At 53.1% G+C, this 24052-nt stretch overlaps 1 protein-coding gene across 1 annotated transcript in view; it reads left to right on the plus strand.

Annotated features, from left to right (window-relative positions):
• Positions 1-24052, plus strand: part of STX1A (syntaxin 1A) — a 55724-nt gene that overhangs the window by 21149 nt on the left and 10523 nt on the right. The window contains exons 4-5 of the mRNA XM_071574738.1: positions 19023-19097; positions 21536-21609. Of these exons, the coding sequence (XP_071430839.1) occupies positions 19023-19097; positions 21536-21609 (149 nt within the window). The remainder of the gene's footprint in view (positions 1-19022; positions 19098-21535; positions 21610-24052) is intronic.

Here is a 24052-nt window from a genome sequence, read left to right on the forward strand (position 1 = left end):
TGTCCTCCTCATGGCATCAACATGACTGGGATTCCCAAAGCTTTTGGCTCTCAGGCTTGGTGTTGACAGGGGGGTGGGCGAGTGGGACATGAAGGCCGGAGGGTGAAAGAGCAGAAGTGTGATGCTGCTCTGGGAAGTGCTGGGAGAAGGGAATGGCAGGCTCAGGGGTGGCAGCCTGGCATCTGTGTGGTGGCAATGCCAGCCCTGCCCTGCCCTGCTGCGTCACTGCCGCTGGCACAGCACTGATGCCTCTCAGAGCCTGTCCCCACTGGATGGGCAGTGTCCCCCAGCACTGAGCCCTCCTGTGCAGGCAGAGGGGATGCAGACCCTGGGGACAGCATTCCCCATCCAGCCCCAGTGCTGGTCCCTTTGCAGCTGAGCTCAGCCTTCTGCTGCTGAACCTGCACTGTCTCGGTGCTGACGCTGGGGATAATCCCTTATCTGCAGAAACGGGTTTAGGAGGGCTGAGATGAACAAGCCCTAAATCCTGTTACTGTTTCCCGGGATTACTCTCATGCAGGGGAGGCTGGTGCTTTCTAGGCACGCTGAGTGCAGGAGCAGCAGGATCTGGGCACAGGCAGGAAGAGGAGCGTGGCCAGGAACTCCTGGGATCTCCTGGGTCTCCAGCATCACCTGTGGGGATCCCACTGTGGGCACACCAGGGGCTGTCCCCCTGTGCTGGGCACTGGTGGGGCCTCATCTCAAATGCTGGGATCAGTTTTGGGACTGGGTGTGTCCAGAGGAGGGAATGGGGATGGGGAAGGGTCTGGAGAGCCAGTTCTGTGAGGAGTGGCTGAGGGGCTCAGGTTGGGGAGAAAGAGGCTTGGGAAGGACCTTCTTGGTCCTTACAACTCCCTGACAGGAGATTGGAGCCAGATGAAGGGAAATTTCTTCATGGAAAGGGTGGTCAGGCCCTGGCACAGCTGCCCAGGGTGCCGAAGTCGCCATCCCTGGAAGGATTTAACAGACACGTGGATGTGGCACTTGGGGACATGGGTTAGTGGTGGCCTTGGCAGTGCTGGGTTAACAGTTGGACTCGTTGATCTTAGAGGGCTTTTCCAGCCTACATGATTCCGATTTTGTGACAATCCTGTTCCTTTGTAAAGGCAGTTCTCTCAGTGCTGCTGTAGGTTTGACGGAATCACTGCAGTAATCAAGTGTTTGACTGTCATTCCAAATCATTTCAGCGCTTGTTTGGGGAGAAAACCTTCACACAGCAAATACCTCCCATTTCTCCTCAAACTCTGCCCAAAATCCTGGTGTTTTATAGCCCTGCCACTGCACCCACTTTCCTGCCCACTGTCCCTGCCAGGCCATGCCAGCCCCCTCCCTGCAGCCCCTCGCCAGGGTCTGTGCCCGCCGCCCCCCTCCTGCACCGCGGTGGAGCCGGGGGTGCCACCGGCTGCGTGTGGGCGCAGCAGCAGCTGCACTGGGGGGTGGCAAATAACGATTCCCTGCGTCCCAGGAAGATGATTAATCACCGCGGGGGCACTGCTGCCCATTTGTTGTTCCTGGGAGCCCTGCAGGGAGCTGGGTGCAAGGGCTCTGCCTCCTGGAAGTGCCTGGGAGCTGCTGATAAGGAGTGGTTGCTGCTCTGGCAGCTGCCAGGCCCTGCCTGTGCAGGCAGAGCCCTGCTGCCTGCCCAGAGCTGCCTGCCTGCCACCCAGGGGCTTGGCATCCCACTGGCAGAGCTGGCACACTGGTGTTCACCAGCCTGGCCACCCCCATGCAGGCACCCAGCCAGGCATCTGTGGGACATTACTGGGTACCTCTGGGACCTCCTGTTTCCTGAGCTGGGCAGTGTTTGGGGCCAGGAGCTGTCCAAAAGCTCAATCAGGACTTGGAGTTTATTTTGGTTTCCCCTCCTCTCTGCCCACAGGAGGTGTGGGAGTAGGAGAATGTCCTATGAGTCTGGCATGGAGGGCTGGGCTTCGTGGATGTTCCACAGCCCATACCGGGGTGTGCCCTGGCTTCTTCCCCACCATGGAGGTGAACTCTCTCACCCTCATGGTCCAACATTTCTTTCCCAAGTCCAACCTGACTCCACACTTGTTCAGTTTAACCCCATTGTCCTGTGCTGGGACCCCATTGCTGGAGGCAGCTCGAAGATGGTCTCAGGAAAGCAGAGCAGAGAGGGACCATCCTCTCCATTGTCTGCTGCCCACACTGCTGAGGATGAGCCCAGGAGATACTTGGCTTTCTGGGCTGTTTCATGGCCAGGTCATATCCCATTTTTGACCTCAGTTGTTCTCCTCAGGGTGCTCTCCATCCATCCATCCATCCATCCATCCATCCATCCATCCATCCATCCATCCATCCATCCATCCATCCATCCATCCATCCCTCCTGTGTCCTTCCCCCCCTTCTGTCACACCTCCTGCAAATGGTTTTGTTGGTCAGAGATGAAAAAATTAGAAGATTTGGGAAGGGTTGAGTCAGCATCTGAGGTTTTTCTTCTTGTTTTCCACAGCTTGAATAAGTAAGTTGCAATGTCAGACTCTGAGCTCTGTTTCCAAGAAAAAAACATCAGCCTTTGGGAACTGAAGGACTGCACAGAGGTCACTGATGTCCTAAATCACTTTTGGTGAATGGAACTTCAGCTGGAAAGTCCTTCTCCACAGGGCTGCTCTCCATCCATTACTCCATTCCTCCACCTCCATCCATCCTCCAGTCTTTGCTGGCACTGGGGATTATCCTCACCCAAGTCCATGACATTGCCCTGGGCCTGGTTGAACCTCATGAAATTCCTGTGGACCCACTCACTGCTCCAGCTTGTCCAGGTCCCTCTGGATGCCTCCCTTCCTTCCAGCCCATTAATGACACCACTCAGCTCAGTGCCATCCACAAACTTGCTGGAGATTCACTCAATGCACTGTTCATGTCCTGATGAAGGTATGAAACAGTTCTGGTCTCAGTATGGACCCTTGAGAGACATCACTTGGTACTGGTTTCCTCTTGCACATTGAGCCATTGATTGCAGTGATTTGGATGTGGCCATCCAGCCAATTCCCCATCCATTTATAGTCCATCCATCAACCCCTTCTCTTTGCAATTCCAGTCTCCCTGAGTGTCACCAGCTTTCCCTCTGGGCACGAGCTCCTCTTCAGTGCCAGCTCACTGCAGCTGTGATTCAGCTGTCTTGCATCCACCAGTGTCTGTCTCATCTCTGTACTAGTTTGAACCTCCAAGGTCATGGCCAAGCTTCCAGCAGGCAGCGAGGGACATGGGAGAGCAGCCATTCCCACTGGGAGCAGAGTGCCTCCAGTTGTCCAAGTGAAGATGTAGCCTCTCAGATACAGCCCTAGCACAAACCTGCTGCATGGCTGGGCTGTGGCTCCTGAATCCCTGTGCCCTCTGGACTCTGCAGGGGCTGTGCACATGTCAGGTTTGCTGCATTGCTACCCCTTAATCCCAAAATCCTTCCTACACACTCCAGCCCCAGTGGTGTGTCTGGCCCAGCTGTACAGGGACCCACCTCACTGGTGCTGGCCAGAGACAAGGGACCCACAGCTGTGTGTGGCCACTGTCACTGGGCTGCCCAGCTCGGAGCCAGGGGGGCTGCACCCCGCTCCTCAGGCAGTGATTTTGTGGGTGCCAGTCCTGGGTTTTGTTCCTTCAGCCAGATCAGAGCTGTGGGAAGGGGCTCTGAGGTATTTCCAAGTGAATTCAGGCAGGTGCAAGTCGCAAATACAGCGAGCAACTGGGAAGTGAAAAATCATGAAAAGGTGCTGCTGTTTCCAGCTGCTTTTACGAGCTGAAGCTCATTCAGAAGGAGCAAAAACTCCCCTTGACCTGTTACTTGTTTTCTGCTCCTGCAATTTGCTGTGAAATTCTCAGGGCTGGGATGCCTTGCCCGTAATCTGTGGGTGCTCACCGGGGCGTGTTCCAGATGCTGCACAGCTCCGTGTGCTCCAGGTGGGATGGAGCTGTGAGCCCACACTCCAGGAGTGCCCACACCCCGGGTACCCCCTCGCTCAGCTGGGGCACCCAGCCCACTGGGGCTGCCCCAACGGGGATGTGCTGGCCTGGGATGGGCGTGGATTCATGGGATGTGGCGCTGCTGGATGATTTTTCTCACACCTGAGACCTTCTGCCTAACGTGGCTGGCTCGTGGATGCAATTCCTGCATCAGTGGAGTGCTGGGCTCTCCTTGCAGGCACTTGTCACGTTGTTAGCACGCTCCAGTTCCTCTCCAGTTGGTGATGGTGTGCTGTGTTTGGACCAGTCTCCTCTGGAGACGGTGACATAAGGACACGTGGGCTGAGGAGGTGTTGCCATAAAATCCTGGCTTGTGACTGAGGGATGAGAGATGGGGTTTAGGTGGATATTCCAGGCTCAGCTGCCTGAATATGGGATATTTCCAGATGCTGACTGACAGGAACAAGGACATTAATCTGTCACCCCAGTATACATCACACCATCACTGTGTTAGTGACAGTGATGGTCTGTGGCTCAGGAGGGACTTTCTCACTCTCCACAACTCCCTGACAGGAGTGGAGAGCCAGGTGGGAGTTGGGCTCTGCTCCCAAGAAACAGGACCAGAGGAAACATCCTCAAGTTGCACCAGGGGAGATTCAGAATACTGAGCACAATTTCATCATGGAAAGGGTGGTCAGGCCCTGGCACAGCTGCCCAGGGCAGTGGTGGAGTCCCCATCCCTGCAGGGGTTTAACAGAGATGTAGATGTGGCACTTGGGGACATGTTTTAGTGGTGGCCTTGGCAGTGCTGGGGGAATGGTTGGACTCAGTGGTCTCAGAGGGCTTTTCCAACCCAAGTGATTCTGTGGTTGGGGAAATGGGAGGAATTATTGCTGTTTCAGGCAGGATGGCTGTGGAGGCTCTGGCTGGGTCTGAAGGTTCTCACAGGAGAATGCACCTTCTTCATAGCCCTGTCACTTCCCTTGTGGTGCCACATCTCCTTCCATGTCCCTGGAGCCCTTCCTGCCAATCCTGCCTCAGTTCCTGGGGTTTGCTGCAGAGAGATGTTTTTGGAGAGCAGGCAGCACAAATCTTGAGCTTGTTTTCAATGCCAGCAGAGCCTCCTTAATAGGTTTAAGCATCTTATCTCTCAGCACTGTTAATGAGTTTCCAGACCCCACAGAGGTGGAGCAGAACTGTATTTTCCTAATCAAGTTATCAGTTTATTAGCAAAAATGTAAATTAAAAAGTTGCTTTTGGATGCAAGTAAAAAAAAAATGTGCTGTCTGGAGAAGCACTGAGCATCATGGGATGGATAACAGAGGATCAGGCAAGGCCAGAGACTTGTCAGGGAAAGAAGATAAAATGCAGCTGGGACATGGCCTCTGATGTCTGCCCTGGGGCTTTCCCATGGAAGATTTTTCTTCTTAATCACATGAAGCTGCAGATGTTGGAAGCATTTATTGAGTCAGTTTTGAATGTGCCCTACTGGTAGAAAAGATCATGAAGAGTTAATGGATGATTAATTAGCTTTGAGGTAAATAATTAATCAAGTGGTGTAGAATCCAACAGGTCAGGACTTGGCTTCTGGTCTGTAAATACTGATGTGTGTGCAGCTGAAGACCATCTTGTGCAGATACTCTTTATTACCAGCCTGCAGTGAACCACTTCCCTGTGCACTTTTAATAAGAAGGGTGATCCATCATCATTCTGATAACTGCAAAGGATGGTCAGGACTGGAAGTTGCACTTAGATAGTAGCACTTTAGATATTGGGAAGAAATTCTTCCCTGTGAGGGTGGGCAGGCCCTGGCACAGGTTGCCCAGAGAAGCTGTGGCTGCCCCATCCCTGGGAGTGTCCAGGGCCAGGTTGGACAGGGCTTGGAGCAACGTGGGCTGGTGGAAGGTGTCCCTGCCCATGGCAGGGAGTGGAATGAGATGGTCTCTAAGGTCCCTCCCCACCCAAACCACTCTGTGATTACATGATTCTATTAATCTGTGAAATGCCCTTGATGTTGTTTTAATCTGCTTTGATGTAAAGTATCTCCAAAGCAGCTGTTGAGTGTGTGTGTTTGTGTGTGTGTGAGAGAGAGAGAGAGAGGGTGTATGTGCTATTTCATACAACCCAAAGGCTTCTTTGTTGGTGTCCCCATAGCTGCCACCTCCACGGCCCCAGTCTGAGCCTGCAGGAAGCCTTTCCCTCACAGATCTGGTCAAAAGTGTGGGTATCATAGAATCATAGAATGGTTTGGATTGAAAGTGACTTAAAAACTCATCTCCTTCTACCCCCTGCCATGGGCAGGGACACCTTCCACTAGACCATGGTGTTCCAAGTCCCATCCATCATGGAAACTTCTTCCTCTGTCCCTCAAACCACAGCCACGAAGGGAGCAGCCTCTGGGGAAAGTTTTGGTGAACAATAATCAACTCCTGACATGACCACATGCAGATTGAGCCTGTGACAGCTCCAGCCTTCCTCTAATGCCAGGATATGGATCCATCCCTTGTTCCATGCCTGTGGTCAATGCTTGGAATATTGCTTGCCTTTTTACTGCAACTTGAAAAGGTTTAGAGTTGCATAAATATTTCAAAACCTGCAATAAACAGTTGGACTTTTGCAGCTGGACAGGTTGTGTCAAAGGGTTTCAAGTTCAGTCTTAATGTCCAGTAGAGGCAATTATTGGTCTTTAATATCTTAAATTAAGTGCTGCCTTAAAGGATGTAATCATCCAAAAGCTCAGGGGAAAGAGGACCTTAACTTTGGGTTCAAGAAGAAGCTGACCCTGAGGGGTCTCTGGAGCCCTGAGAGCAATTGGAGCAGCTCAGGGTGCATTAGCATTTATCACAAGCAAAGAAGCAGAGATGGGAAGACAGTGCAGTGGTTACTTCAGTTAATTAGGGGACAGAAAAACACAAGTTTCTTCTCAAAAGTTTCTGGGTCAAAAGCAGAGCAGGGGCAGACTGGCTGGAAGGGTTTCTCAGCACTCCCTTTGCCTTTAGCTTGCTGGAACAAGCTGTGATGCTGCCCTGCTCTTCCCAACTGCAGGGAGCTGCTCTTCCCAGTCTGCCAGGACTTGTCGTTGAAGCTTTTCATTGAAGAAACAAGGCTGAAGTTCTGGAGTTCTCTCAGTCAGCCAAAGCCACCGGTGGGGAACTGTGGCTGGTGTGACCTCTGCCAGCCCTTTCCTCTCTTGTCCTTTTCAGCATAGTGAGAAGGTTTGGAGAAGGGGTGGCAATATTGAGACTTGAAAGGCTCCTCTTTGTGTGGGAGGAACAGCAGAGCCAGTCAGGTGCTAAATCTGCTCTCTGAAGGCAGCAAAGCCCTGTCCTTGTGTGGTGGGGAACGTCCTCCACGTTGTACCTGTGCTTGGAAGGAGCACACAGTCTCTCTGTCACTTCTTGTCACTTCTCCTACTAATTTTTATGAAAAGCAATTGAAACCTTGTGCTGACACCTTGTTTTTTGGGGCCAAGTCCCTTCTGAACGTGGGGTCACCTGGAAAAACATCTGCCTGTGGTGATGGTAGAAGGTGACTCTGCAGAGCGTTGGGCAATGATGTGGAGTAACTTTTTTTTTTTTGGAACCATGATGCTAAAACATGTCCATGACTTTGTCACCCTCCCCTTCCTGAGCAGGTTGGGTGTGTGAGAGAGGAGGTGGGATTTTTCTGTACAGGTGTGGGATTTTAGGAGGATGCAGCTGAGTGACTCATGTGTGTTCAACCCAAGTCAGAAAGTAGGACACGTTTATGCAAGGCATGTTAACATCTCTTAAAAATGCCTCAGCTATAAGAAGTGTCTTATTCTTGGCATCCATCTGGGTTCTTGCAGAGACGGTGCTTAGAGTGGGTAACAGCACCATGTGTGGATTATATATCTCACCAGGACCAAAAGGAATCTGGAGCTCCCAATCTGGAAGATAATTCTGTGCCTTGAGAGTACTGTGAGGGCTTTTAATAGCTGCTGGTGCTACAGGAAAGCAGCCTGGTGGGAAAGCAAGTTGGAGAATGTAAGCAGAACATCACCCACCTTATTTTCCTCTGAGTTTTATGAAGATCCTGCTTAGCAGTTGCACTTCTGCAGTGGTGGAGCCACGTCAAACGGAGCTGCTCTCAAGATTTATCTGGGGAAGGATGCGTAATTTTTGCTCTTAATTAGGAAAGATAATGAAGCAACATCTAAACCCTCAATCTTGTTCTTTTTTTGTTTGTCCTCTTGTTCAGTTTTATGTGAAAAAACGCTGGTAAAAGGAGTTGTCAGTGTTTGCCATCATAGCTCTGTTTCCTGGGTGGACCCATCGCTGTGCCAGCCCGGAGCAGGGTCCTGCTCACAGCACCTGCACCCTGGGGAGCTCCTGCTCTCTGCCTAGAGAAGCTCTGAGCTGCTTCTTCAGCAGCCTGAAGTGAATTAACTTTGCTAGTGAAGGGCTTCCTGTCGTGACCCACCTGTGAGGGAGAGCAATTTTATACATGCAGATAGTGATATGACAAGGGGGAACAGTTTTAATCTAAAAGAGAGATTTAGATTAGATACTATGAAGAAATTCCTCCCTGTGAGGGTTGTGAGACCCTGGCACAGTTTGCCCAGAGAAGCTGTGGCTGCCCCATCCCTGGAAGTGTCCAAGGCCAGGTTGGATGAGGCTTGGAGCATCCTGGGGTAGTCGAGGGTGTCCCTGCCTATGGCAGAGGGTTGGAATGGGATGGTCTTTAAGGTACTTTCGAACCTAAACCATTCCATGATTCTGTGATTCTCTGAAATGCTGTGCAGGCTCCAGGTGTTCTGCTGAGCTGCTCCTGCTCTGGCACAGGCTCACCCTGTGTCTGACCACACTGCCACGTGCAGGTGCTGCTGCTGCTGGGGGCAGTGAAAGGAGGTTGGCAGGACTGGTTTCCCTGTGTGGGGTTATTCCATGCCCTCCTCAGGACAGCCCTGTGGAGTTCTGGGGCAGGCTGGAAGTGAATCTGCCCTGTCCCTGAGCAGCCCATGTGGCTGGGCATAGGGCAGGTCAGCCTGGAGACACAGCAGTGATGTTCTGCCATGAACATCGTCTGGGGGCTGCTCCTCCTGCATCCCCCTCGCCTCCCCCTTCCTGTGGCTGCCTGTGTCGGAGCTGTGCCCTCGGCAGAGACCGAAATAGCTCCCGCAGAGCTACTGAAATGTCAGGAGGGAGCGGGCACAGCCGGGCCACGGTGCTGCCAAACTGCTGCTGTGTGCGCGGTCGGGGCCAGTGCCCCGTGCTGTGGTGGCCCCTCGTTAAGTGTCAGCAGGGCAAGCCCTGGGGAAGTGCTGGATAAAAACTGCTGCAGGGGCAGGGCCACCACTGCCAGCCGTGTCCTCCCCTCTGGTGCCACCCAGCCTCTCACTTGGGTCTGTCTGTGGAAAGCACTGGTGGGTGGGGAAGGGTCCTGACCTTCATCTCTCCATCCTGTTGGGATGCCTGGGGGCTTCATCTGCCACACAGCATCTTCAGCGTGAGGGAAGACGGTCCCACCTTGCCTTGGCAGGAGGGAGATGCTGAATGGAGAAGGAAGAGCTTTGGAATGAGCTATTAAATCCTTGTAGGTTCCTAATGTGTAATAATTAATGCTAAGAGAAAATTCCGAGGCGATGCTGAGTGTGCCAGAGGGGAACAGCTCCCCCGGCTCCCCCCTCCTGTCAGGGGGGTTGCAGAGAACGAGAAGGGCCCCCCTGAGCCTCCTTTTCTCCAGGCTGAGCCCCCCCCCAGCTCCCTCTGCTGCTCCAGCCCCTTCCAGCTCTGCTGCCCTTCTCTGGACGCACTCCTTGCTTTTGGGATTCCCTGTTCCCTTATCCACTGGAGTGGAGCTTTCCCCTGCGATGTTTGCTGAGCTGTGGGAAGGGCCGCTGGTGACAGTGCGGTGACAGTGCGGTGACAGTGCGGTGACAGTGCGGTGACGCCGCAGCTGACGCTGTGCGGGGAGGAGCGGGAGCTGCAGCGGCGTGCCGGGGAGCACGTCGGCAGTGCCGCGGATCCCAGAGCTCCCACAGCTCCCACAGCTCCCGGTGCTCCCACAGCTCCCACGGCACTGCCGCGGCTCCAGGTGCTCCCTCAGATCCCATGACACACAGCTCCCACAGCTTCCACGGCTCCCACAGCTCCCACAGCTTCCACAGCTCCCATGGCTCCCACAGCTCCCACAACTCCCACAGCTCCCACGGCACTGCCGCGGCTCCAGGTGCTCCCACAGCTCCCACAGCTCCCACAGCTTCCACAGCTCCCACAGCTCCCACGGCACTGCCGCGGCTCCAGGTGCTCCCACAGCTCCCACAGCTCCCACAGCTTCCACGGCTCCCACAGCTCCCACAGCTCCCATGGCTCCCACAGCTCCCACAACTCCCACAGCTCCCACGGCACTGCCGCGGCTCCAGGTGCTCCCACAGCTCCCACAGCTTCCACAGCTCCCACAGCTCCCACGGCTCCCACAGCTCCCACGGCTCCCACAGCTCCCATTGCACTGCCTGCCACGGCTCCCACAGCACGTAAATCCCATGGCACACGGCCCCCACGGCTCCCACAGCTCCCACAGTACACAGATCCCATGGCACATGGCTCCCACAGCTCCCACACAGCTCCCACACAGCTCCCACAGCTTCCACAACACACGGCTCCCATGGCACACGGCTCCCACAACTCCCACAGCACACGGCTCCCTTGGCACACAGCTCCCACACAGCTCCCACACAGCTCCCACAGCACACAGCTCCCATGGCACACAGCTCCCACACAGCTCCCACACAGCTCCCACAGCACACAGCTCCCATGGCACACAGCTCCCACAGCACACAGCTCCCACAGCACACAGCTCCCATGGCACACAGCTCCCACAGCTCCCACAGCTCCCATGGCTCCCACAGCTCCTACAGCTCCCACAGCACACAGCTCCCATGGCACACGGCTCCCATGGCACATGGCTCCCATGGCACACGGCTCCCATGGCACACGGCTCCCACAACTCCCACAGCACACGGCTCCCTTGGCACACAGCTCCCATGGCTCCCACAGCACACAGCTCCCATGGCACACGGCTCCCATGGCACACGGCTCCCATGGCACACAGCTCCCATGGCACACGGCTCCCATGGCACACGGCTCCCACAGCACACAGCTCCCATGGCTCCCACAGCTCCCACAGCACACAGCTCCCATGGCACACGGCTCCCATGGCACACGGCTCCCATGGCACACAGCTCCCATGGCACACGGCTCCCATGGCACATGGCTCCCATGGCACACGGCTCCCATGGCACATGGCTCCCATGGCACACAGCTCCCATGGCACACGGCTCCCATGGCACATGGCTCCCATGGCACACAGCTCCCATGGCACACAGCTCCCATGGCACACGGCTCCCATGGCACATGGCTCCCATGGCACACGGCTCCCATGGCACACGGCTCCCACAGCTCCCACAGCACACGGCTCCCATGGCACACGGCTCCCACAACATGCAGATCCCACAGCACCACCTCCTACAGCCCCCAGCCCCCAGGCAGCAGCAGGGTGGGTGGATGGGGAGCTGCTGGGCAGAGCTGGGCAATGCTGGCAGGGGGGACTGCTCAGAGGCTGCTGATTGCTCACCCTGTGTGGGGGTGGCAGCCCCCAGCCAGCAGCTTGTCTGTTCCCTGCTCCACAGCTGGATCAGGAAGGATTTGTTTCTGATTACTGTAAAACAGCAAGCAAAAGAGCAAGGCAGTGGGGCAGCCTTGGGCAGGGATTGTAGCAGAGGGCCCGGCCCAGCACGTGTATCTCCTGTGAAGGCTCAGAGCTGGCTTGCTCTGGTGTTTGGAGATGTGTGCAGGTGGGGATGGATGGAGCAAACCCTGCCTTGCTGCTACGGTCACCTGCAAAAGGTTTTGGGCTGGACAGAAGGAAGAAGTGTTGTACCTTGAGAGTGGGCAGGCCCTGGCACAGGTTGGGCAGAGAAGCTGAGGCTGCCCCATCCCTGGAAGTGTCCAAGGCCAGATTGGATGGGGCTTGGAGGAACCTGGGCTGGTGGAAGGTGTCCCTGCCCATGGCAAGGGATGGAACAAGATGGTCTCTAAGGTCCCTTCCAACCCAAACCACCCTATGAGACCATGACTCTATGAAAGAGTCCTTAAGCAAGTGCCCAGTGCTGTGAGGTGGAGTTTTTGGCCTTTTTGACCTTTCCCTGTGAGTGGGCTATTTGGATCTCTTCAAATTTTTATGGCAAGCTGTGGGGATACTTTCCAGCTTGAAAGTTTGGGCCATCCCATTTCCATGAGGTAGTGGAATCTGAAGAAGCTGCCAGACCAGCAGTGGTCAGGGATGATGGCTGCAGGTGGCAGTGGCTGCAGGATGGCCCTTAAGCCCTTCCTGGGCACCGTGACCTGCCTCTGTGTTGTCCTTGCTGGGACCTGGCGAGTTGAGTGAAGTCACAGAGTTCCCTGCACTTCAGTCAGTGTTTAAAAATATAAATCAGGCCATTTTCTTTAAGGGAAAAAACACTGGATTGGGCAGACTCAGGTGTATGAACTCTTTCTGGGTGCTTTCTGGGTCTTTATTTCACACATGCTGCTTGAGGTACCAACAGCAGCATCTCGAGTGCACTCTCAGCTGAAGCTCTTGGGGATAGATCTACTTCAGGTCATTTTTTTCCACCAGTGCTAGAAAAAGTTTTGCTCTGTAGCCAGAGGTAATACTTGCTCTTTATCATGGAAATATGCAACTCTAAAAATAACCTTTCCTCAGTTCCCTGGCTGGCTGCCTTTCCACACAAAGCCCAGTGTCTCTTTGTCCAAATGGGCTCACTGTGGGTGATCTGCATCACCTTGTGCTGGGGTGAAGGACTTTCCTCCCTCTTGTGCTGGATCCAGTCCCCACATCAGGCCCTGCTTCTCCCCCATCCTTTGGGATGCTCAATCAAGGGGCCCTTTGTGGGCAGACTTGCTTTCTCATCCTGAAAAATGTAAATGCAGCATTTGGGGTATATCTGTTCTTGGGAAGAGCCATGGTGTGTCCTGCGATCTGGGAAAGGGGATAAGGTGCCTTAGGATACTACAAGACCAATTAAAAACCCCAGAGAATTGCAATTGCTCATTTGTGATCCCGAATCCAGCCTAGTTTGTGTTCCTCAGTCCTGGAAGAAATATTTATATGGCTGTAGTGTGGAATGTCCTCATCTCAGCAGGAGGGAAGGACCCCTGTGCAGCCCCACTGCTCAGGGACTCCTGGTGGTCTGGATGACCCAAACTTGCTCCTTGAAATCAAGTGCTCATGGAAATAAATTGAAAGCACTTTGTCCTCCCTGCATCCTTCAGTGTTTCTTTCTTGCCACTTCTCTGCACCTCCTACTCTTGGAGCTTTACTTGCCATGGATTTACATTCATCTCCATTTTCCCATACATGATGAGAAGGAGGAGAATATTTTCCCACTCTCTCCCAGTGGGACAGAAACTGGAGCTGGAAAACCCACCCAAGATCTCAAAGGACAGGCTGAAGTCTTTGCAAGGTGCTTAAAGAAGAGCAGAAATCTCTCAACCACTTCGGTGCATTAATAAAGAAAAATGGGACAATAATGCAGAAAGGACACAAACATGTGGGAAATGCTTTTTTTTTTTTTTAAACACGTGATGTATCTTATGCTGATTAAATTCCAACGTTCCAACAGTAAATCAGGTTGTTGCTAAACAGTCAATACCAAAAATAGACGCTGCTGGATCCAGGCTACCTGAAGGTATTGATTGGGAAGTTTTCCAGGAGCTGAGTAAGATGGTGCCTCTGCCATTAGTGTTGATTTCCAATAATTCCTGGCATACCTGGCAGGCACAAGGAGAGCAGGAGGTAGCACAGCATCAATTTTTTAAAGGGAGAGGGAATGAGCTGGGTAATTATTGACTGATTAACCCGACCTTGCTTCTGGGAAAAAATAAATGGAGTATTTGAAGTGGAATTTGATCAGGAGAATTAAAGGAGGGTAAGACAATTAGTGTGGTTGGTGCTGTAAAAATAGAGGTGAGGAGCTTTGGTTGGTACCTGTGCCCTCAGTGCCCGTGGGAGGGCTGGGGTGGCTTTGGTCCCTGTGAGCCCCAGCACTGCATCCCAGGTGCCCTCTGTCCATCCTGGAGCTGCTGGGGGTTTGTGTGTGGCTCCAAGTGGGATGGGAGTGGGCGCTGGAGATGCCATGGTGGTGCTCCTGGTGGTGTTTAGTGCCATCCTGGAGCTAACAGGGTGCATGGAAGGACTTGGAGGAGAGCATGGAAAGGGAAGGAGCACTTGCTTATCAGTCAGCTAAGAACTGGACCTGCCAGAACCTTGGGGATGCTGCTGCAGGGCTGGGAAGCTCTGACAGATGGGCACGTTTGCAGCAGGTGGGAGCAGCATCCACAGCCATTCACTCACATACATTTTGGTGCCTTAATTGGGTGTCCCTCATGGAGCTGGGATGAGTCCCCAGGGGGTGCAGCCACCTGCAGCACCCACCAGATCCTGTGCTTCCATCAGGGCTTCCATCAGCTCCATTGCCTGCTTTTAATTAAAAGCTCTCCTAAACTCCCCCTGCTTGGAGCTGTTGGTCCTTGCTGCTTCCTGCCAGCTCAGCGACCTCCCGCTGGAAGCTGGAATAGCAACGTGGGATGTGTTGGGCTGAGGATGCTGGAGATGAGCTGTGGGTCTGGGTTTGCTGCTGAGTGGGATGGCAGGAAGCTCAGGGGGACCTTCCCACTCTCTGCAACAGTTTGACAGGAGGGGGGACCCAGGTGGGGGTCAGGCTCTGCTCCAAGGGAACAAGAGACAGGACCAGAGGAATTGGCCTCAGGTTGTCCCAGGGGAGCTTTAGGTTGGATATTGGGAAAAATGTCTTCAAGGAAAGGGTAGTTCAGCCCTGGCACAGCCTGTGCAGGGCAATGGTGGACATCAGAAATCAAAAACTACAGTTCAATCCATTGTGTGTCACCCAAAACCACAGGTGGACAGAGGAGGCATTTCCAGGAGCACCTTTCATCCCAGGAGATCCCTAAAGCTTTTCAGACCTTCTGTGTATCATCTCTGTCCTATGTCCTTTGTAAAAGCCTGGTGACATTTTGCACTGACCTTGAACCCTGGCAATGTGTCTCCTTGCTGCATTTTAAGCAGGATTTGTCCCTCCTGGCATGCAGGAAGTTAAAAATTCCAGGGCTGCTGGTCCTTCCCAGTGGCACTGAACGTCTCCCGTGCCCTCGCTCCTGAGGAAGGCAGATGGATGACCTCACCATGCCCTATTTCTGCAGCTCAGCAGGCAGATGGAGCTCCTTGTGTTGCTTCTGTGTGGAGGGGACAGCCCCAGCTCTGCTTGGAGCAGCTCTCCCCTGTCCCCCCTCTGCCTGCTCCCCATCCTGTCACACCTCCTGCAGTTGGTTGTGTTGGGCAGAGCTGAAAAAACAAGAAAATTCAGGAAGGGTTGAGTCAGTGTCTGATGATTTTCTTCTAGTTTTCCATAGCTTGAATAAATAAGTTGCAATGTCAGACTTTGAGCTCTGTTTCCAAGAATAAACGTCAGCCTTTGGGAACTGAAGGACTGCACAGAGGTCACTGGTGTCCCAAATGTCTTCTGGCAAGTGAGACTTCCTTCTCCATGGGGTTGCTCTCCATCCATCCATCCATCCATCCATCCATCCATCCATCCATCCATCCATCCATCCATCCATCCCTCAGTCTGTGCTGGTACTGGGGATTGCCCTGACACAGGTGCAGGACTTTGCTAGACAATCTCCTCCCTGGTGTCTTTTAAAACAGGTTTCATTTGTGTTGCTTTAAGGCCATAAAAGACTATGGAAAATATTTCTGTCAATTCTGTAGATCCCTAGAAAGGATTCTTTATGGTTTGCTCACAGACACCAGATCCTTGTGGGGCTTCTAGGTCTGTGCTTCCTCTTTGCATTCAACTTTAAAAAGTACACAATATTCTGCAAATGGAAGTGCCAAAACAAACAAAAAGGTTTATTTTCTTAAATTTCCTTCAAGGAACTGTGCTCAGGATCTTTAATTTTTTATTAAAAGAGTTAAGTCTTTGCCAAAAAGATCCCTCTTCCCTGCTTTGCCAGGTAATTCAGCTGAGGATTAGTTTGGAATTGTGCCTTTCTCGATGACGTTGGTTGGTTGTTGCCAGCAAAGACTTGCAGGTTGCAGAGGTGAAGGTTTCTGAGTCCCAGCGAGCAGTGAGTGAGGCAGCTCGAGGCTGAGCCCTGTGTGAGCAGAGTCACTGTCACTGTGATGCCCAGGGGAGCTGTGAGGGGTGGAGGACTATCTGCCTGCTCTCCTGCCTGCTCCTGCCTGCACCTGTGTGCCTGCCTGCTGCACCTGCCTGCTCCTGATGCTGGTGGCCATGGGGACATCCCTGCTCCTCCTGTAGCAGAGCAGACATTCCAGGTGTGCTGTGGGATGTGGGCAGCCTGTCCCACCCTCTGAAACATCCCATCTTGCCCCTCAGTGCCACTGTGACGTGGGGTGACACCACCCATGGCATGACAGTGTTGTGGTTCTTCAGCTCCCCCGTGGCTGGATGTCACTCGCTGTGAATGGTTAAATAGATCTGAGTGAGTCACTTAAACAGACGCTGTGGCTGTGAAAATAATTGTCTGGGCAGCCTGTGCCTGCCAGGCCGCCAAGTAATCCTCACACGGCCTGTGACTCAAAGCCAGCCAGGAGGAGAGTCCTCCTTGCTGCTCAGTTGGAAATATTTGGAGGGAAGGCACCCAGCTCCCCTTCCCTGTCCTCTCCATCCATCCATCCATCCATCCATCCATCCATCCATCCATCCATCCATCCATCCATCCATCCATGTGGTGTTGTCCCCTTCCTGCGTGGCCACCACAGGACTGTGCTCATCACTTTCCCCATGTGTCCTCAGTGGCAGCATCATGGCAGTGTATCATGGGATCATAAGGGACCTTAAAGGTCATCTTGCCCCATCCAGCCAGGCCTTGGACACTTCCAGGGATGGGGCAGCCACAGCTTCTCTGCCCAACCTGTGCCAGGGCCTCACCACCCTCACACGAAAGAATTTCTTCCCAATGTCTAATTAAAACCTGCCCTCTGGCAGTGGGAAGTCGTTCCCCCTTGTTCTGTCATTCCAGTCCCTTGTCCCAAGTCCCTCTTCAGCTCTCTTGGAGCCCCTTTACGTGCTGGAAGGGGCTCTGAGGTCTCCCCAGAGCCTTCTCTTCTCCAGGGTGAACACCCCCAGCTCTCCCAGCCTGGTTCCAGAGCAGAAGTGCTCAAGTCCTTCGAACATCTCCGTGGGCTCCTCTGGACTCGCTCCAGCAGCTCCACATCCTTCCTATGTTGGAGGCCCCAGAGCTGGAGGCAGTTCTGAGGTCTCATGAGGCAGAGCAGAGGGGGAGAAACACTCAGCCCAGATTGACAGGGAGAAGGGAAAGGACATGGCAGTGAGTTATGTGAAGTTGTTTAATAGGATTGAAGGTGGATATGGACCCCTGGCCCAGTCCCCTCCACCAGGTTTGTTGGATCTGGTTGCTCAGACCTCCACGCAGCCACATACTGAATATCCTTGAGGATGGACATCCCACAGCCTCTCTGGCTCCAGTGTTTGACTCTCCATGACCATTTTTTTTCCCTAATATCTGATTTGCATTTTGCTTGTCCCAGCACTGGTTGTCCTGTCCCTGTGCAGTGTCAGGTTTCAGCAGAAATCTGAAGGTCAGCTCCAAGGATCAGCGGGATGCCTGGCCCCAGCTTCTCCCCATCCCCCTGCAGGGCATTTGCAGGCAGCAGCAGGAACCCCCTTGGCTTTCCTCTTTCCAGGTGGACAATCCCAACTCCCAGCCCATCCCCATGTCCATGCTTTCCCCAGCACTCCTGGGTCTTTGTCTGCTTTTCCAGCCTGGATGGTTGCAGGGAGTTACTCAGCCTCAGATGGTTTGTTGCTTGATTAAGAAACAATTATTAATTTCTTATTATTACAATTACTCATTTCTTATTTTTACTATTTCATATTATTTATTTACTACTTCTTATTACAAGTTCTTTCAAGAATGGGGAAAGAACAGATAATTAGTCACTTAAACGAGAACTCAAACTGAAAATATCCTCTTCCTGTCTCTGTGTTTGTGCTCATTCTCTAGCAAATATTGGGGGGTTTAGGAATGCACAGTTGTGTCCCTTTTCTCCTCTTCCCAATAGTACTGAAGCTCATAGCTCTGGGTCAGGAATGTGAACAGCCTCCAGTACGAGGGGACCTTCCCCCAGCACATTCCCATCATCAGGATGTTCTAATTGTGCCTGTGAGTGGCAGCTGCCATCAGAGCCATTGGCATAACTCACTCAATGTGCCTCAGCTCTATTAAACAATGTTTTATTTAATCAAGTCTTGATCTCATCAAAATCAAGAGGGAGTGTTGGGGTGGCAGCGGGGAGAGCTGCACTGGCAGGGCACACTTGGGTACTGGAGCTGTGCCCCTGCTCCAGCCCTGCTGCTGTGTCTGGGGGGTCTGGCAGTTCCTGGAGCATGGGGTGGTGAGGGGCATGTCTGCACATCCCAGCTCCTTCAAGGAATGCTGGTTTCTGGGAGAGGAACCTGGATGAGATCAGACTCACAGGATGGTTTGGGTTGGAAGGGACCTTAAAGCCCATCCAGTCCCATCTCCTGCCATTGGCAGGGACACCTTCCACTAGTCCAGGTTGCTCCAAGCCCTATCCAAGCTGTCCTTGGACACTTCCAGGGATGGGGCAGCCACAGCTCCTCTGCCCACCCTCCTGGTTCAACATTTCTTCCCCATGTCCAACCTGACGCCACCCTCATTCAGTTTAACCCCATTGTCCTGTGTTGGGACCCCTGAGCTGGAGGCAACTCCAGGGAGTCTCTGGACTGTGAGGAGAGTCCAGCACAGAGCAGAGATGGGAGTTCTCCCAGTCTGGAGGTGGGAGAACTCATAGGCTGGAGGCAGGAGTGCTCCCAGTTGGGAGGCAGGAGTGCTCCCAGTCTGGGACTGGAAATGCTCCCAGTCTGGAGGTGGTAACACTCCCAGTCATGGGATGGGAATGCTCCCAGCTCGTCTCCACACACTCCAGGCCCAGGCAGCAGATCTTTGTGGTGTCTCCAGCACATCCATGTTTGCTCTTTCCTCTCTCCCCAGAAACGAAGGAGGAGCTGGAGGAGCTGATGTCTGACATAAAGAAGACGGCGAACAAAGTGCGCTCCAAGCTAAAGAGTAAGTGTTGGCTGCTGAGGGAGCTGCAGGGCTGTGCCCAGAGCACTCCCATCCTGGGCTGGGGGTGCACCCAGGGGTGAACATCACCTTCCCTCCCCCTGCACCCTCCAGCTGCTTTTATTTGTCCCCTTGTGCCCCATTCCCAGGAGGGAGGTGAGGGAATGAGGGGCCATGAGCATCTGGTGGTCTCTGGGCAACTCCTGTGCCACCACCACTGGTGGGTGTTGGGCTCTGGGCAAACCCCTGGCACTGCCAAAGGGTGGGTTCCAGGGCTGGGTGGGTGAGGAGGTGCTACTGTGGGACATGTTGCAGGACATGACCTTTGGTTTCCACCATTGGAAGAATCAGTCAATGAGGTGTGAGAACAACATGACTGCCAGCCTGGACAGGGTTGTGCTGGGGCATTCAGCTGAGCCCAGAATTCCAAGAGTAGACCCCAGGGGACTCAGATACAGGTGGAGCTGTTTGGTTGGTCACCACTGCTGTGTCTGTGTCTCATGTGTGTGCCAGAAGTACCTCTGTTGTCCCCTTGCTCCTCTGTCCTTCTGGCACAGGATCTTACCTTGAGGCAGGAAGGAGAGCCAAGGGCTGTGTTACCCATTTCATAGGCCAGGGCATCCATTCCTATGGCCCTGGACACACTGGGATCTCTGGTGACAGGGTTTGGCCTGTGCAAAACAAAAAGCCTTTTTCCATTAGTGTTTTTTTGGCATTTTTAAGAGGCTTTGAGAGCCTGAAGGATTGCAAGACAGGTTCCAATTCCTGTTTCCTGCTTCCAGAAAAGACTCCCTGGTCTCATGTTTACCTGGAGCAGCAGATGATTAGTCTTTGTGCTTTGTCCCAAATTGCCTCGTGGCCAGCATGGTCAATGACAGAAAACACTCTGGATTGATCAAAAACAACATCTGCTGACAACAAACTGACTTCTTCAGGCCAGACATTGCTCATGCAGGGGCTAATTCTAATTACCAGCTTCTTGGAAAAATGTGGTTTTTATTAATTATCATAACTGCCCAGTGTTTGCCAATACCCTTCCTTGGGAACAGGGAGCAGTTTGTGATGAGTGTGGAGGAAGCTCAGTGCCTGATGGAATACACTGAGCTGTGCTGGAGGGTGAAGGGACAATTCCAGGGAACAGGGAATCTCCACTGCAGGAGGAACCTGCCCCATGCTGGGCTGGAGGGACCTGCTCCAGCAGGAAAGGTGCTGGGGACAGCCAGGCTCGGAGAGCTGTGGGACATCAGTGTTGGGAATGGGGTTCAGCCAGACAGGGGATGTCAGCAGCTCCCCCCTGGGGGTTTGCATGGAGATGTGTGTCTGCACACTGGCCAGCCTGCTGGTGGGACCTTCAGTCCAGGCTTTAGGAATCCCTGAAATTAGGGCTTTGGATTTTTGAATTTGCATGTCCCAAGCTATCTTTGAGGAGCAGATTTCGTAGAATCTTAGAATGATTGAGTGGGTTGAAAAGGACCTTGAAGACCGTCCATTTCAACCTCCCTGCCATGGGCAGAGACACCTTCCACTAGACCAGGTTGCTCCAAGCCCTATCCAAGCTGGCCTTGGACATTCCCAGGGATGGGACAGGATTGCACTGCCCTCATCTGTACCAACCCTCCTGCCCTGCTCCCCTGTGCCCTCTCGCTGCCCACACCATGGTGGGATATGGGGCACTGCTTGTCCCTGCTGTAATTCCCAGACTTTGGGCTCTGAGGGCTTCATCTCAATTAGCTGCATAATTAAAGGGGCAGATGCCTGCCCTGCTGCAGGGCTGCTCTGCGTGGTGAAGTGCCAGCCTGGTAAGTCCTCCCTGTGCCAAGCTGGGCAGCTGGAGGAGCTGCTATTTTTAGGGTCCCTGGAGAAGTCTTGAGGTTGGGTATTTTGCAGAGGCATTTTAGGTCTGGGTTTCCTCCTCCTGGATCACCAGGGGGAACAGTTCTCCATTTTGTTTAAATATTGACCTGAGCCTCACATCAGTTTTGTATGGAATTCCTGGCTGTCCAGCCTGGGGGTGGCAGTGCTGCCCAGCCTGGGGGTGGCAGTGCTGCCCTTGACAGCCCCAAATCTCAGCCAGTGGCCACACACCAGGGGTTTTGCAGTCATAAGATGGGACTTTGCTGCCGGCCCAGGCTGCATGTCAGGCTGGAGGCAGGAGTTGGGAACTGTCCAGTATTAGATGATCCTCAATCCATGGGCTTCCCTTTGCCAAACAGTCCCTTTCCTTTGGTCAAACATTGGAACAGGCTCTCCAGGGAAGTGGTGGAGGCACCATCCCTGGAAGTGTTCAAGTAATGAGTAGATGTGTCATTTGGCAATGTCCTGTAGTGGGCATGAGGTCCAAGTTTGGATTTGATGATCCAAGAGGCCTTTTCCAGTCTTACTGCTCCTGTTATTCTTCTCCAAACAGCACAAACCAATCTGTGTTCTTCTGCCCCACCCAGGTATTGAGCAGAGTATTGAACAAGAGGAAGGACTGAACAGGTCATCAGCTGACCTGCGGATAAGGAAAACTCAGGTGAGTCTCTGCCCTGTGGCACCAGGAAGGGGAGGATGGGAAGTGGCTGCTGAGGGTGCTGGGAGAGGAGAGCTGTGCTTGGCTGCAGAACAGCCTTCCCTGGGTGGAGCTCTGTCTCCTGTCCCACCATCCAGGGTTGCTGTGTAGGTTTTTTTTACCTTCTGGTGATGCTTTGGTGAGAGTACCCAGTGAGATGCAGCCATTGCCCCAGCCAGGAATCTGCCCCTGTGTCACTGCAGTGCCTGGTCTGGGGAATGTGGGTGAAGACAAAGCATCTCAGAGCCTTATTCTGCAGCCAAGAGTGGGCTTTAGTGAACCATTAAAGGGGTAAAGGCAACAGGAGCTGCCAATGTTGCTCTTCATCACCCAGGGTGGGATCCAGACACTTGTCTTGCACCTCCAAAGAGAGTCTGCTCCAGCCTCTCTCCTTTCTCCCTCTGGGCCACTGTAGGCAACAAATGGATCTCCCTGAGCTTTGTCACCTTCAGCTGATCAGACCCTGCTTCTCTCAGCCTGTCCTTGTTTGTTCTGTGCTCCACCTGTCACCACCACCACCTCTGGCCCTGTGCAGTGACACTGGCCAGCTCCAGCTCCTCCCTGGGCAGTGTGGCTGAGTTCCCCCAGAGCCTGGCATGTCCCACATTCTCTATGGAATTTGGGATGAGCTGAACTGGAAAGCTGATTTAGACATGCCTGGTGCTTTAAGTGTGGTGGTTGTGAAGGCATTTGCACCTTCTCTGGGTTTTATGGACTTTGCTGTGAGCAAAATGAGGAATAAGGAGCCAATTCCCCCTTGTTAAGATGTTGTAAACTAAGAGTAACTGAGCATTAAATTGTTGGCTTTTATTCTGGCTTTGCTGTGATCATCTCCAGCCAGAAGAGCCCCATCAGACCCTGCCTGGGGCAGCTCCAGGTCACAGTTGCCACGGGCAATCCCAGCCCAGAAGCGCTGCCAGTGCTGCAACTTCTCAGAGGCCTCAACAGTGTTTTCCATTTTTCTATAAGTATATATTATAAATTAAAATTTTTTAGTGTTTCCCCACAAGATGAGCATTTCAGAAATGTCCTTCTCTTAATCACAGACATGGATGGACAAGGACCTTGTTTCAGTGTGTGCCTTGGGGATGTTTCAGAGCCCACTTTGTGTACCCAGAGCTGTACCAGCTCTTTGGAAATCCAGCTTGGGCTGCTTTCCCCACACTTGGGGAGTGAATTGTTGCAACAACCCCATTTCCTAACTTTAGTTAATGTTTTCTGTTTAATGAGTTTCTTTCAAACATAAGGTACATTTTGATATGGATTTTATTTGCTGTGAATATTCAGGTAGCTTTATTTAATAACTGAAACCCATTTAAAATGCTCTTTCCAGCCCATTTCGCATGAAATTCCGTGTTCCTTCAAAAATCAAATGCATTTTGTAGACATGTGGGATGCCTGTGGGAACATAAAATAACAATCTGAGAAAATAAACACTGAGTTAAATAACTCCTTAAGCCCAAGAGGTGCAGTGTGGTGTGCTGGTGAGCAGGAAGGGTGTCACTCAGCACCCAGGCTATATTGGGCTGCAGATCAACACAGGCTGATGGTTTTCAGCTGAATGAGATTGAAGTGGATTTTAGGAAAACCAGTTTTGGAAGGGCAGAATTGTTGCTTGGATGGCATGTCACAGCCTTGCTGGATTTTGATATGCTCAAGGGCTGCTCTGACCTTGCTCTGGGCCAGCACCTCTCGAGCAGAGGCTGCAGCCGGAGCTGCCGGGGGCGTTCTCTGAGGTTTGTGCTGGAGGAGGGAGAAGATGAGCTGAGACTGAGGCTCTGCCATAAATACTGTGCTGCTGCTGGCTCAGAATAGCTGCAGAGCAAACCCAAGTGTATCCTTGAGATGTCTCCAGGACCGTCTCCTGGAGGGAGGGCTGTGCTGGCTGGGGCTGCTTCAGGTGTACCAACACCTGCACCCACACGGCTGAGTTCTGGTGGCACCAGACATTCACTGCTCCCCTGCTATGGAGAGAAGGGCAGTGGAGCTGGGAAAGGGTCTAGAGAGTCAGTCATATGAGGAGCAGCTGAGGGAGCTGGGAGGGGCTCAGCCTGGAGAAAAGGAGGCTCAGGGAGGACCTTCTTACTCTCTGCAACTCCTTGAGAGGAGGGAGGAGCCAGGCAGGGCCAGGCTCTGCTCCTGGGGAACAAGGAACAGGACAAGAGAAAAAAGCCTCAGGTGGTGCCAGATGAGGTTCAGATAGGACATCAGGAAGAAATTCTACACAGAAAGGGTGGTCAGGCATTGGATGGGGCTACCCAGGGAGGTGGTGGAATCCCCATCCCTGGAGGTGTTGAAGGAAGGACTGGACATGGCACTCATTGCTCTGGTCTAGTTGACAAGGTGGTGATGGGTCAAAGGTTGAACTTTATGATGTTGGAGTCCTTTTCCAACCAAAATGATTCTC

This window comes from Pithys albifrons, chromosome 21, assembly GCF_047495875.1.
Source record: "Pithys albifrons albifrons isolate INPA30051 chromosome 21, PitAlb_v1, whole genome shotgun sequence".
Lineage (NCBI taxonomy): Eukaryota > Metazoa > Chordata > Aves > Passeriformes > Thamnophilidae > Pithys > Pithys albifrons.